A 14,882-nucleotide genomic window follows, 5' to 3' on the forward strand; every position below is an offset into this window, starting at 1 on the left:
AACCACCATAGCTAGGAATGAAAATGTCAGAGCCAAAGTATGGGAATTCTGAAATGGAAGGCATTCAATGTTTTCTAGTAACCAAATTATGAAATCATGGATCCTAAAGAAGATAACCATGTTCTGCTAACTAAGCTATAACTTAAAGGTGTTTCACTCTGAAGTGCAAGCAAGGTCTTTGACATTCAAGGTTCTTGAATCCCAACTGTGTTCCTTATTGCTTGTGTAATTTTGGATCTGTCTGTGCCTCAGTTTCTTCATCTGTCAAATGAAAGGCTTGGACTAGATGATTTTTAAGAAAACTCCCTATTGAGAATCCTATGATTATGATATCAATGAAGGAGAGATGAATTGGATTTGGAATCAGAAGACCAAGGTTCACATACTGGCTCTGCCAAACTGAAAACTGTATGATCTTTGGAGTCGGAGATTTCATCTCAAATTCAAGCCCAGTCACTTAACCTTGGTAAATCACTTCCCCTATATAAAATGTGGGAATCGGACTATCTCTGAGGTCCCATCTACATTTCAACTGATAATTCCCTGACTCTGCCTCTGCTCAATGAAGCAGAGGATACTAGAGACTTCCTGAGACTCCCTCCAATTTTGAGGGGGATAGTAAGGAGACCTGGGTTTGGGTCCTGATGTAAATTAGTTCTAAGACCCTGGAATCAGTCATTCAATTCTCAGGGCCTCAGTTTTCCTAATCTCTAAAATGAGGGGGTTGGACTAAATGATGAAGTCTCTTCCAGCTCTAAACAATATTACTCCTAGTCTGGGCCTGTTTTAAGGGATTCTGATACAAAGGGATTTATTGTGGGTATAGCATGGGAGTGAATTGATCTGGATTTTATCAAAAGGCCCAAGAACTAAAAAAAAAGTCTGCTCAGCTGAAGAGAATTGGAAATGCTTTGCCATTGGACAGGGGGATTTTGGGGTCTAGTAGGCCCTCTCTCATGTGTGTCCCTACATCAGTAATGAGAGAATGCTTAAATGTTGTGGGGAGCTCTAGAAGGCCAATCTAAAGACTGATATAAGACCTCCTGCTCTTTAGGATATGCCAGCATGCTCACACTTCATTTCCACAGCTGAAGTTTTAAACTTGAAGTCCAAGGAAGCGGGCTGTGCTTAACACATCATCTCTTGTCAGGTAACAGCCACATAGCTGACGATAGCCTGTGAATGATTCCCGGCCATGTAGAACACGCCAGTTGTCTATAAATAGGGCCTGTAAATGAACAAAGGGAAAGAGAGGAGACCATCAAGAAGAAGAAATGACTATGGGATTCTGAAATCAATGGAGGTTATACATTCATTCATTCATTCACTTATTTATTTATTTGATTAAATAATATTATTTATTTTTTCCAATTACACCTAAGGATAGTTTTCAACATTAATTTTTATAAGATTTTTTTAAGGTTAAACTATTTATTATATTTAATTTTATGTTTATTTTTAGTTTACAACATTCATTTCTACAAGATTTTGAGTTATAAATTTTCTCCCTGTATATCCCCTACCCACCACCCCAAAACAGCGATCCCACTGTATACTCCCTCTCCCAATCTGCTCTCTCATATATCCTCCCCCATAGCCCCTACAACTTTCTAGTAGGGCAGGATGGATCTCCATATCCCAGTGTCTATATACCTTATTTCCCAGTTGCATGTAAATATATACATACATACATACATATATATATATTTAAACATTTGATTTTAAAACTTTGAATTCCAGATTCTTTCACTTCTTCCCTCATCACCCACCCTTGCTGGGAAGATAAGCAATTTAATATAGGTTGTACATGTGAAGTTACACAAAACATTTCCACACTGGATATATTGTGAAATACTGACTATATTTTCCTCCATCCCATCCCACCCCCCACTTGTTCTATTTTCTACTTTGACTCTGTCCCTTTTCAAAAGTGTGTGCTTCTAATTACCCTCCCCCCCAATCTGCCCTCCCTTCTCTCATCCCCCCTCTTATCCCCTTCCCCCCTACTTTCCTGTACGGTAAGATACCCAATTTAGTGTACATGTTATTTCCTCCATAAACCAAATTCAATGAGAGTAAGATTGACCCTTTTACCTTCCTGCTCTCCCCTTCCATTGTAACAGTTTTTCCTTGCCTCTTTTATATGAGATAATTTACCCTATTCTGTCTCTCCCTATCTCCTCTCAATATATTCCTCTCTCACCTCTTAATTTTAGTTTTTAAATATCATCACTTCCTATTCAATTGATCCTGTGCCCTCTGTCTATGTATACCTGTACGCATATATACACAAAATCACAAATGGATTCATATGTACATATATCCTCCCATATAGACATACATATGTGTGTATACATATATATGTATACATTTATAATCCCTTCAACTATCCTCATACTGAGAAAAGTGTCATAAGTTACAATTATCATTTTTCCATGCAGGAATGTAAATAGTTCAATTTTGATAAGTTCCTTACAATTTTTTTCCCCTGTTTACCTTCTCATGCTTCTCTTGCTTCTTGTATCTGAGTGTCAAGTTTTCTATTCAACTCTGTTTTTTTTTAATCAAGAATGCCTGAAAATCCTCTATTTCACTGAATGACCATATTTTCCCCTGAAACATTATACTCAGTTTTGCTGGGTAGGTAAATGTTGGTTTTAATCCTAGCTCCTTTGACCTCCGGATTATCATATCCCAAGTCTTTCGATCTCTTAATGTAGAAGCTGCTAGGTCTTGTCTTATCCTGATTGTGTTTCCACAATATTCAAATTTTTTTCTTCTTGGCTGCTTGTAATATTTTCTCCTTGGTCTGGGAATTCTGGAACCTGGCTATAATATTCCTAGGAGTTTTCTTTTGGGGATCTTTTTAAAGAGGTGATCAGTGAATTCTTTCAATTTCTATTTTGTCCTCTGGTTCTAAAATATCAGGGCAATTTTCCTTGAGAATTTCTTGAAGGATGATTTCTAGGTTCTTTTTTGATCATGGCTTTTAGGTAGTCCAATAATTTTTAAATTATCTCGCCTGGATCTATTTTTCAGGTCAGTGTTTTTTCCAGTGAGATATTTCACATTGCCTTCTATTTTTTTTCATCTTTTGGATCTGTTTAATAGTATCTTGATTTCTCATAAAGCCATTAGCTTCCATTTGCTCCAATCTAATTCTGAAGGAATTATTCTCTTCAATGAGCTTTTGAGATTCCTTTCCCATCTGGCAAATTCAGCTTTTTAAGGCATTCTTCTCATTGGCTTTTTGGTTCTCCTTTGCCTTTTGAGTTAATCTATTTTTTAAGGTGTTATTTTCTTCAGTCAGGCTGTTGTCTTGCTTTTCTTGATTTTCTTGCATCATTCTCATTTCTCTTCCCAATTTTTCCTGCACTTCTCTTATTTGGTTTTCAAAATCCTTCTTAAGCCCCTCTATGCCCTGTAAGCAGCTCATTCTTTTCTTGGAAGCTTCTGTTGCAGGAGTTCTGACTTTGCTGTCTTCCTCCTGTTCCATGCTTTGATCCTTTTTGTCCCCAAAAAAGGAGTCCAAAGTCAGACTGCTGTGCCTGCCTTGCTTCCTTTTCTTGCTCATGTTGCCACTCAATTACTTGACTTTTGAGCTTTTTGCCACAGTAGAACTGATGCCAGAGAAGAGAGCTTTGTCCCAAATTGTTGGGGTTTTCACAGCTGCCGGATCTATTACTTGGGTATCCTCTCTGCAGCTCCCACAAACTCTGGCACCTAGTCACATACTCCAGGACATCCACAAAAGACAGCAATCCAGATTTAAGCAGGTTAAAGCAAGAGGGATTACTCCTTTTAATGGTAGTTTGGTACCCCTTCAATTTGCAGGCCAAGAGCTCTGAAGCAGCCACGTGGCAGCTGCCGCTGCACCTCCACCAATTCTCACCCCAGGGGGCAGGGGCTGAACTGTGCTCCTCCATCCCCCCCCCCCAGTTCCAACAGAGTTCCACACTGACCTTTTACTTTATCTTTAGCATTTATGGGTTGATAATTCTGGAAACCGCCACAGCTGCTGCTGATCCAGTCTCAATTTTTATAAGATTTTGAGTTTCAAATTTTTTTCTCTTCCTCTTTCCCTCACATTTCCCCTTCCCAAGATAGCAAGCAATCTGATATAGATTATACAAATGCAAAAATGTGGCAGTCAAGATGGTGGAATAGAAGCAGGACCTCCCCGCTGCTCCAGCTTCTACCTTCCCCAATCCATGTAAAAAGGGGACTCTAAACAAACTTTGGAGCTGCAGAACCCACACAATGACACAGAGAAGCTAACCTCCCACTGAGGACAGCCCGGCAGGCTGGCACAATGCTCTGGGAGCCAAGCACAGCCCCACGAAAAGACTTTAGCCCCAGGGCGGGCCTGACCAGATGCAGGATGGAGGTACTCCAGATCAGCAGCAGCCGTGGACCTTTCCAGATCAGGGCAGTCTAGACTTTGGGACCCAGTAAGTGGGAGTGCATGGTTTTTGTCCCCAGGGAGAGAAGCCGCTGAGATGATGGCATAGCCAGCCAGTGCCATGTGGAAGCTTCAGCTCCTGGCCTGCAGAGTGTAGGGAGACCAAGCACCAGTATGAGGGGTAATCACTCTTGCTTTAACCATCTTGGATCTGGATGGCAATCTAGGGTGGAGGTCCTGGGGTGTGTGTCCAGCTTGCCAGACCATGTGGAAACCTCAGAGAGGGCACCCATCTAATACCTCCAGCAGCTGAGAAAACCCCAGTGTTTGGGACGAAAGCTCCCCTGTCTGGTGGCAGAGTTCTTTTGTGGCAAAAAGCCCAGGTGTCAAGTGACTGATGGACAACATGACCAGGCAAAGGAAACAAAGCAGACAGAAGATTCCAACATTACACTCCTATTTTGGGGACAAAAAGGAGCAAAGCATGGAACAGGAGAAAGACAATGAAGTCAGAACTCCTGTACCAAAGGCTTCAAATGAAAATACGAGCTGGTTACAGGCCATAGAGGACCTTAAGAAGCAGATAAGAGAAGTGGAGGAAAAATTGGGAAGAGACATGAGAACAATGCAAGAAAATTATGAAATGAGAGTCAACAGCCTAACTGAGGAAAATCATACCTTAAAAAATAGACTAGCTCAAATGGCAAAAGAGGCTCAAAAAGGCAATGAGGGGAAGAATGCCTTAAAAAGCTGAATTTGCCAGATGGAAAAAGAATCTCAAAAGCTCACTGAGGAGAAGCATTGCTTCAGAATTAGATTGGAGCAAATCGAAGCTAATGACTTTATGAGAAATCAAGATGCTGTTAAACAGATCCAAACAAATGAAAGAAGAGAAGGCAATGTGAAATATCTCATGGGAAAAACCACTGACCTGGAAAATAGATCCAGGGGAGATAATTTAAAAATTATTGGACTACCTGAAAGCCATGATCAAAGTAAGAACCTAGAAATCATCCTCCAGGAAGTTTCTCAAAGAAAACTGCCCTGATGTTTTAGAACCAGAGGGCAAAATAGAGGTTGAAAGAATGCACCGATCACCTCTTGAAAAAGATCCCAAAAAGAAAACTCCTAGGAATATTATAGCCAGGTTCTGGAATTCCCAGATTAAGGAGAGAATATTACAAGCAGCCAGGAAGAAACAATTTGAATATTGTGGAAACACAATCAGGATAACCCAGGATCTGGCAGCTTCTACACTGAGGGATCAAAAGGCTTGGAATATGATATTCTGGAGGTCAAAGGAGCTGGGATTAAAACCAAGAGTCACCTACCCAGCAAAACTGAGTATCATGTTTCAGGGGAAAATATGGTCATTCAGTGGAATAGAGGACTTTCAAGCATTCTTGCTGAAAAAACCAGAGTTGAATAGAAAATCTGACATTCAGATACAAGAAGCAAGAGAAGCATGAGAAGGTAAACAAGGAAAAGAAATCATAAGGAACTTATCAAAGTTGAACTATTAACATTCCTACATGGAAAAACAATAATTGTAACTTATGAAACTTTTCTCAGTAGTTGAAGGGAATAGAAATATATATATATATGTCTATATATGAGTGTATATGGGCATATGAATACATATGTGAATGTGTGTATATATGTTTATAGATATACATAGATAGAGGGCACAGGACCAATTTAACAGGAAAGGATGATACTTAAAATGTGAGATTAAGAGGTGAGAGGAATATAATGAGAGGAGATGGAGAGACAGAATGGGGTAAACTATCTCATATAAAAGAGGCAAGGGAAAATGGTTACAATGGATTGGAAGAATAGGCAAAAGGAAAGGGGTCAATCTTATTCCCATTGAATTTGGCTTGAAGAGGGAATGAAATACACACTAAATAGGGTATCTCAGCCTCCAGGACAGTAGGGGGGAAGGGGATGAGAGGGGGAATGATGGAGGGAGGGTAGGCTGGGGGGGAGGGAAGTTGGAAGCAGCCACTTTTGAAAATGGAAGGGATCAAAGTAGGGAATAGAACAAGAGGGAGGTGGGATAGGAGGGAGGGAAATATACTCAGTATTTAAAATATATCTACTATGTTTTTGTTTTGCATTAGCCACACATGTACAACCTATACTGAACTGCTTATCTTCCCAGTAAGGGTGGGTGACAAGGGAGGAAGGGAATGAATCTGGAATTTAAAGTTTTAAAATCAAATATTCAAATATAAATATAAACATATATATATACTATTATTAATACTATTTTACATGTACTTGGGAAATAAGATATACAGGCACTGGGGCATAGAGATCCACTGGAAAAGTCGAAAGGGGTATGGGAGAAAATATGGGAGAGAGCAAATTGGAGGAGGGGATATCCTGTGGGACTGCTCTTTTGGGGCGGTGGGTAGGGAAAAACGGGGAGAAAATTTTTAACTCAAAATGTGGCGGAAATGAATGATGTAAATCAGAAGTTAATAAAGCATTTGAAAAAAACCCAAAAAACAAATGCAAAAATGTAAACATTTCCACATTTGTCATATTGTGAAAGAATAATCAGAACAAAAGGGAAAAGCCACAAAAAAAGTGAAAATAGTAATGTTTCGATCTGCATTCCAACTCCATAGTTCTTTATCTGAATGTGGATAGCATTTTACATCTTGAGTCCTTTGGAATTGTTTTGGATCACTGTATTGCTGAGAAGAGCTAAGTCCATCACAGTTGATCATCATATAATGTTGGTGTTATTGTATATAATATTCTTCTGATTTTGCTCACTTCACTCAGCATCAGTTCATGTAAGTCTTTCAAGATTTTTCTGAAACCTGTCTGCTTATCATTTGTTACAGCACAATATTATTCCATCACATTCACATACCACAACTTGTTCAGCTGTTCCCCAATTGATGGGAATCCTCTCAATTTCCAATTCTTTGCCACCACAAAAATAGCTTCTATAAATATCTTTGTATATGTGGGTCCTTTTTATGGTCTCTTTGGGATACAGACCTAAAAGCGCTATTGCTGGATCAAAGAGTATGCATAGTTTGGCAACCCTTCGGGCAACTGGAGGTTACTTTAAAGAAAAAATGGACTGCTCTAAGTGAGCTCAAAAAAACAGTCACCATGTCTGAATACTTAGAGTCTGTGGAGTCCTTGTGGTAGGCCCTGTTAGAAGCTACAAAGGAAAATGGTAGCATCATAGGATACCTATACTTGAGGAGCTTGTCCTGGCTGAAATAATAGCTTCTCAATGAAGAGGACCCAAAGAAGCCAGGAAGCAGAATGGAAAGACTCTACTGATCTAGCAAACAGTCCCTGTCCTCAAAGTTCTGCCCCTAACGGCAAGGTGGTCTTGGGAAACTCAGAGAGTCTCAGTCATAGCACACTCTCTACTGAAAGGAATGTCATGAGGTTTAGAGGAGCATTTATAAGGGCCATGTAAATGAGAATTTTGTTCCTAGGATCCTAGGCTTTCTTTGGAGTTCTACCCAAGAGTTACCTCCTCAACAAGACTTTTCTGGATCCCACTTCTGCTGGTGCCCCTTCCTCAAATTACCTCATACAGTATTTATTTTGTACCCGCTCAGACAACAGAAGGCAAACTCTGTGAGGGCAGAGACTTTTCCATTTCTGTCTTTATATGCTCAGTTTAATGAATACTTGGTGACTGTTTAATAACAACTACTCTTCTTTTCCTGTTATTCTTCCACTCTTCCTTGAAAGATATAAGACTTCTCACAAGGCATAAACAACAAAATCTCTTTAATGACCAAGCTCAGTCTTTTATCTTTTATTCTAGAAGGAGTAGGAAGCCACTGGCAATTAAGGAATAATGTGGTCAGAGTTTGGCTTTAGGGAAATAATCTGGATAGCTGTGCTTTTGATGTACACTTCTGTAATATAATCAGTGCCCATGAAAGGACCTTTCTATTTTTTCCTGTGTACAAAATACCATCACTGTGCTATTTCCCTAGAGTTTCTTACATTCTAGTCTGAAAGTCTAAGCATTTGAATGATCTGTCCCAATCTGTCTCTTCCCCTTCTATCTTGCTTCACTTGGGGATCTCATCAGCTCCCATAAGTTAATGACCATCTCAAGTTTACACTGAAAGGAAGAGCAAAGAACTATCTGGAGAGACCAATACCTGACTCCTTGGTTCAATTATAATCAGATCCAGGGCAAACAACTTTCATTCCAATCCTAAAGGGAAGAACTCACCTTGCCTGGCTTTAGTTTGATCCACAACTCATTTTCTGGCTTCCTCAGCTCTGTAGTGAGGATCCGGTGTGCTGCATACCAACGGTGGACGACATCATAAGGCACGGTGTTGATGATGGCACGGTCATAATTGTTGTACCTGTGGGTCAACCCCCAAAACAGTAGAAATCTTCCTTTATAAACAAGGCTATAACTTAGGTACAGGAAACAAAGTGGTTATCCTGAAAGCCTGGGAAGAAAGTAGGAGGAAGGGCTGGAGAGATAATATAGATCAGCAACTTCTGCAGATTTTTTGTCTCAAAGAGTTGCTTGTAGCATTGAGAGGTCACCCAGCTAGGCTGAGCCAGAGGCAGACCCTAAGCCCAGGCCTTCTCGACTCTGAGGTCTGCTTTCTCTCCATCTGGTTATGCTACCTCTTAACATGATCTAGCAAGTCCATATTGCAGAGGAGACAACTGATGCCTTCATCAGTAAAAGTGACTTGTAAACATTCGAAGTGACTACTGCTTTTCTAATTATTAATTTTTTGAGAATCAATAAATCAGGCAGGCCCTATTTAGATTTGACTTTTGGGTTTCCGTTTCTTTTAGGAAATGTGTGACATTGTGTAATGGTAATGGTAATTTAAAGATCTTCCCTGTCCCTTAATAGGCCGCGTGTAATCACATGGAGCCTGTGGTGAGAGGAATTTGCTGAATAGGTAGAGCAGGAAGGGTGGAGCAGAGCCCAGAGGAAGCTAGGAGTCAGAGCAGTTAGTACAGAGGGAGGAGAGTACACAGGCAAGGAGACAGCTAGTAGGTTTGTGAGTGTTTGTTTGTGGGAAGTCTTTGGGATGGTGTTGTGATAAGTGATAAGGTGTATTAATTTCTCTCTTGCTATGATGGATTCGGTTTTCTGGTGTTGGGATTTGGCTTTCCAGTGTCTGAATAAATGTTTTGCTTCTATCGTGTATAAAGAGAGTCTGTTATATTTTGCAATTCAGAATTATGCTGGCATATTCATAGCCACCGTAGGCACTGTATATCATGTTGCACATTGACTCTCCCTGAATCCAAGCCTCTACTGTGAGGTCATTCTCACTTTTTAATTTCTAAGCTTCCCAAGACTCTTCTGAGATTCTCCCTGAAGCAAAGGCCTTTACTGACAAAGCCCATGGTTATCATTTCAACTGATTCTCAAAGGAAACTCATCAAAGGGAATGACTCTAATGCTGTAAGATGCCAATGCTATGGTGAGCATAGATGGAAAGATGTGGAGAATTTTGATCAGGTGGATCAGCTTAAGGATCAAGAATCACTTTGGGGAATATGAGCTCTGGTAGCTTATTATGTGCTCTGCCTAGGCAAGGGGCAATTTGTTCATGCTCACCTGATCAAGTAGAGCTCTTTGTTCCATGGGTAGACATTCAAGACTGGCCCAACCCCGATCATGTGGTTGTGACATTCTCCCACATTTTCAATATACTCATGCTTCAGTGGCACCTTGCTGAGGAGGTCAAAGTCTGCAGGAGCCCTCTGCAGGACCATTTCTGCTGCATAGAATCCATCCACAAGCAGAGTTCTACCACCAGTCCCTTCATGTTTGAGACAGTGAAATACCTGAATGCTAAAGAGGGGGAGAAAGGGATGTCAAGAAGTCCTTCTGTTCATTGGTGAGCAGAGGATCTTATTGGAATAGAAAAGAATTTTGGGGAAAAAACCCCAGAAAATTCCTTTCATTAGCACCAAGCCTATTACAAAAGTATCCATCAAAAATATAGCTGCCCAAATGATCTCCCTAAAGCCCAACTGAGTACATCACTCCTCTTTTTAACTGCTGATGGCTTCCTATCACTTCAAGGATAAAAGATAAATGGCAGGTAAATGACTTTAAGGCCTATCTTTCTAGGCTCATGAAACATTCTTCTGCTTTTTAAGTCTATGTTCCAACCAAACTGTATCTCCTGCATCTGAGCATCCTGACCTAGGTTAGTCATCCCAGGACTGCAGTCTTCCCTCCTCTGAAAATGCCTAGTTCCTTTTGAAATAGTTTAGGAAAACTCTTCTTAAAAAACAGTTTAGGAGTTTTTCTTGATGTCCTTAGTTGTTAGTACTCTGTAAACAGCTAACTTTCGATAACTTTTCCCACTCTGTCCTCCCCACCAATGTAAACTTCTTAAGTGAAGGGATTGTTTTTTTCATTTTTTGTCATTGTACCTAGCATGGTGCCTTAAAGAGTTTTCCTAAACTATCTCAAAAGGAACTAGGCATTTTCTGAGAAAGAACTTAAAAACAGGTAGTTCTTAAGAACTGTTATTGGTAGCAGTTAGGTGGGGTAGTAGATAAAGCACTGGGCTTGGAAGCAGGAAGATTCATCTTTGTGAGTTCAAATCCAGCCTCAGATACTTACTAGCTGTGTGACCCTGGGCAAGTCACTTAACCCTGTTTGCCTCAGTTCCTCCTCTATAAAATGAGCTGGAGATGGAAATGGCAAAACCACTCCATTATCTTTCAAGAAAACCACAAATGGGGTGAAAAAGAGTTGGTCACAACTGCAACCACTCAACAACAACAAAGTTAGCCACAGGCCAAGACTGAGGCTAGTAAGCCTCATAGCTTTTCCACCTACACAGCTGAGGTCAGTTGAGGTCTTACCCTGTTTTCAGGCTGGTCCTGTAGAGAATCTTATATTCCATCTTCTTGGGAAGCTAGGTAACGCAGTGCATAGAGTGCCAGACTTGAAGTCAGGAGTCAGAAAGACATGAATTCATATCTGGCCTCAGCTACTTACTAGCTGTGTGACCCTGAGCAAGTCACTTCACCCTGTTTGCCTCAGTTTCCTCATCTGTAAAATGAACTGCAGAAGGAAATGGCAAAACCACTCCAGTGTCTTTGCCAAGAAAACCCCCAAACGGGGTCATGGAGAGTCAGAAACGACTTAGCAACAAGGATAGCTTTCATTAGAAACAATGAAGTTTTCTTTCATCATAAGCTTAGATAATCAGTCATGGATCAGAACTTGAGTGTAGCCAATTAATACTCATAATTAGAACTATAAGAAACCCTCCAGTGACCCCTGGTCTTCAGTCTGAGGCTGACCCTTGCATTCCCCCATGTTAGCTTGAGGGCCACCACCTCAGAGGGGCAGAGAAAGAACCTTGTTGTTGAGTACTTGCATAAGACATTTACTGGGAAGCCCTAAGACATCTCTTGGTGGTTTGTTTCTAGTGATGTTAATGTTCTAATCTTCTAATAAGTAATATAAACAAATGTTTTCAGGAAGTTGATTGTTAGCATTGAGAAGTGTACGTCATATGAATGTTTCTCTCTTCCTAGTTAGCATAAGTAATGGTGACTCCTTTGTGCACAGGCTGCATTAGTCTTGTTGCTTTTACAAAGCACCATTAGTCTGATTTCAGGTCTGCATTTATGGAACATTAATGACTCACTTTAGGTTCCACAGCAGTGTTGGTGTAAACGAGAGCTTTAGGTGTAAGACATTCAATGGGAAGGGTGGCCTGGCCATCGATGCCCAGTGACTCAGAAGTGGGGTTTACTGGTGTTTCATTCCCTAGTTCAGCTGAGAAATTAACTGTGGCAGTCACTAGTGAAGGTCAGATGTGCAGGTAGCAGCTGGCAGGAACAGTGACGTCAGCAGCTCATCGCAGTCCTCCTGGTGGGGGCAGGGTAAGGAGGGCCAGCTAGATGAGGTCGGAGTGGTAACGTCTGACTAACTCTCCCTTCCCTGACCTCCTTTCCAGTGAGAGACAATGATCTCCCCCTTTTAATGTCACCCTTTCTGTGTCCTTCCTGCTTTAATCAAAGGAAAAGCACATCCTGTTTAGGAGGATTAACATTTCAAAGGAAGAGGAAAACAGCAATGTGTCAGGGGACAGGAAGGACAGATACCTTGTTATTGGTTTTCTTTTCAAAATGTGTAGAGAAAGGAATTTTTCCCTATCCCACAGAAAGTCACTCTATGTGACAAAATTACTTAAAGATGTCAACGGCTTTGGGAAAAAATCAACTCGATAAAATGTAAATGTATAGAGCTAAGGCTCTATAATTAGATAACTTCCTTTTCCCATTTAAAATGTTAGGGTTCACCCAACTAAAAGGAGGCTGGTGAGGACTATTAAATCATAGAATGTGCTTCCAGGAGGACAAGGACAAGAAAAAAAACAATGCAAATGACTGGCCTTTAAGCAAGATTTTGATATGTCACTGAAAGGGCCAGCAGCCTACAGAGTACACACAGTTGCAATCAGCCTGAGAAGCAAGCTCTGATCCTTGTTAGTTGTTTCACATACCCACAGGGCTCTTGGAAATAAGTGGTGTCTGTGTGTCGATCCAGGGCTAGTTTGGTGTATGCTGTGTCTCCCCTGGAGAAATCCGAAGTAAAATTCCACATCCTACCATAGATGGTTTCTCTGCAAGATAAAGAGATGAAAGATGAATCGCTTGACATTTTAATTTTTTCCCCTTCAATCTTCTTCCTGCTATCTACCCTGAAATACTTTCTTAATTTTTTCCATGGCAACCAATAAGACAACCAGGCTGCTATCTGGAAAAAAAAATAACAATTTCATCAAAGTTGCATATGGCAATATCCTCGGCAAAGGCCTGCTCACTGATCTCCCTGTCAACAAGTCGGCATTATAAGGGCTCTGAAACCTTGAGCGGCCTCTTAGAACCTCAGACTAGAAAATCTGAGTTGGAAGGACTCTGGAGATTATTCAACATGACCCTCACCCAAAAGCTGCATCTACCCCACAGCACCCTAACAGGTAGGCATTCAGCCTTGGCTTGAATACCTCCAACGATGGGGAGCTCACTTCCAAGGGGGCTAATTTCTTGGGCTATCTCTGGCCAGGAAGTTGTTTCATATAGTCAGCTAAGATAGAGCTCTCTGTGAACTTTAACTCCATGTTGACTGGCTTACTTATGACAGACCCACAAATATCTGAGGATAAGCATGAGACCCCCTACCTCCCTACGGATCCTTTGTTTTCAGGCAAACCATCCCCATTTCCTTCCTCTTTCTTTCTGGCCATAGTCTTCATACCCCCAACCATCCAGGTAATAGATGCTTTTCATCTGTGTCCTAAGACTGTGGCACCTAAGACCCAAACACAGCTGGCAAATCTGTTCAAATGGGAGCTGCCCAATGAAGGACACCCCAAAACTAGTGCTTTTGCAAAAAGCATAAAGGCAGGAGAGTTTATTCCTGGTTCATTTGCTGAGAAAATGACTTAAACTTGGAATCTCAGCTGCTTTATTGCAGTGATGATACACACCATGTGCTTTGTCTCCTCACTGGGCTATTGGAAGGACTGAGATAAATCTAGGTGAAGTGTTAGAAGAATTGAAAGGATCATCAGGATTGCAGTAGGAAGAGATTTCATTGATCACTTTACATTTCATGGAACAGATGGTCAATTGTGAACTTCACGCCTTTTGCCCACAAACCCCTATTAAGCCAGATGACCCTCTTTCCTCCCATTCTCTACCCTGCCAAACTGATTTTTCTTAATTGAGGTACAAGACTTTACACTTGTGCCTATTCATCTCTCCTACGTTTTAGCTCACCTTTCTAGGTTGAGATCTTACTGAATGTGTGATTCTGTCATTTGACACTAGTTATCTCATTCAACTATCTATCTATTCAACTATCAATCTAATTCAACAAATTATAGGACCTTAAAGGTGAGAAGTACCTCAGGAACCATCTAGTCTAGCCTAGACCTCAATAAGAATTTCTTCTGTAGTACAAACGATTGGCCAGCCAGGTTTTGCCTGAAAACCTCTAGTGAAAGTGATCTCTCCCTTCCCAGAGTGGCCCCTCCCACTTTGGGATAGCTCTCATTCTTGGGAAGTTTTTTCCTAACATCAACCTGGATTCCTTTTTGCAACTTCTACCTGTGGCTCCTGATTCTGTCATCCACAACCAAGCAGAGGCAGTCTAATCCCTCTTCTCCAGGATGGTCCTTTAAGTACTTGAAGATACTTACGATGTTCTCCATCCCCCAATGTTCTCTTTTCCAGGCTAGATATACCCAGTTCCCTTAACTAAGCCTCACAGGCTTTCCTCCTCCTGGTTGCCTTACTCTGGATACTCTTCAATTTAAAAATATTCTTTTTTTCTTTTTCTTGTTTCTTTTTGGTGGGGGGCAGGGAGGTAGGGCAATTGTAGTTAAGTGACTTGCCCAAGGTCACATGGCTAGTTTTTGTGTTAAGTGTATGAGGCCAGATTTGAACTCAGGTCCTCCTG

The 14,882-nt window shown here is 41.0% G+C and overlaps 1 protein-coding gene across 4 annotated transcripts in view; it reads right to left on the minus strand.

Annotated features, from left to right (window-relative positions):
* Positions 1–14,882, minus strand: part of TMLHE (trimethyllysine hydroxylase, epsilon) — a 132,110-nt gene that overhangs the window by 8,622 nt on the left and 108,606 nt on the right. For 2 of the 4 annotated variants that reach the window (XM_069063725.1, XM_069063726.1), the window contains exons 6-9: positions 12,922–13,041; positions 10,002–10,238; positions 8,634–8,772; positions 1,074–1,228 (exon numbers count right to left, since the gene is read on the minus strand). In XM_069063725.1, coding sequence (XP_068919826.1) covers positions 1,097–1,228; positions 8,634–8,772; positions 10,002–10,238; positions 12,922–13,041 — 628 coding nt within the window. In that variant the 3' untranslated portion in view covers positions 1,074–1,096. Of the gene's footprint in view, positions 1–40; positions 1,229–8,633; positions 8,773–10,001; positions 10,239–12,921; positions 13,042–14,882 lie in introns of those variants that run through there. The other 2 variants (XM_069063724.1, XM_069063723.1) reach the window with 1 other exon arrangement.

This window comes from Petaurus breviceps, unplaced genomic scaffold (assembly GCF_028583685.1).
Source record: "Petaurus breviceps papuanus isolate PSGF00001 unplaced genomic scaffold, PetGlider_PUasm1.0 90601, whole genome shotgun sequence".
Lineage (NCBI taxonomy): Eukaryota > Metazoa > Chordata > Mammalia > Diprotodontia > Petauridae > Petaurus > Petaurus breviceps.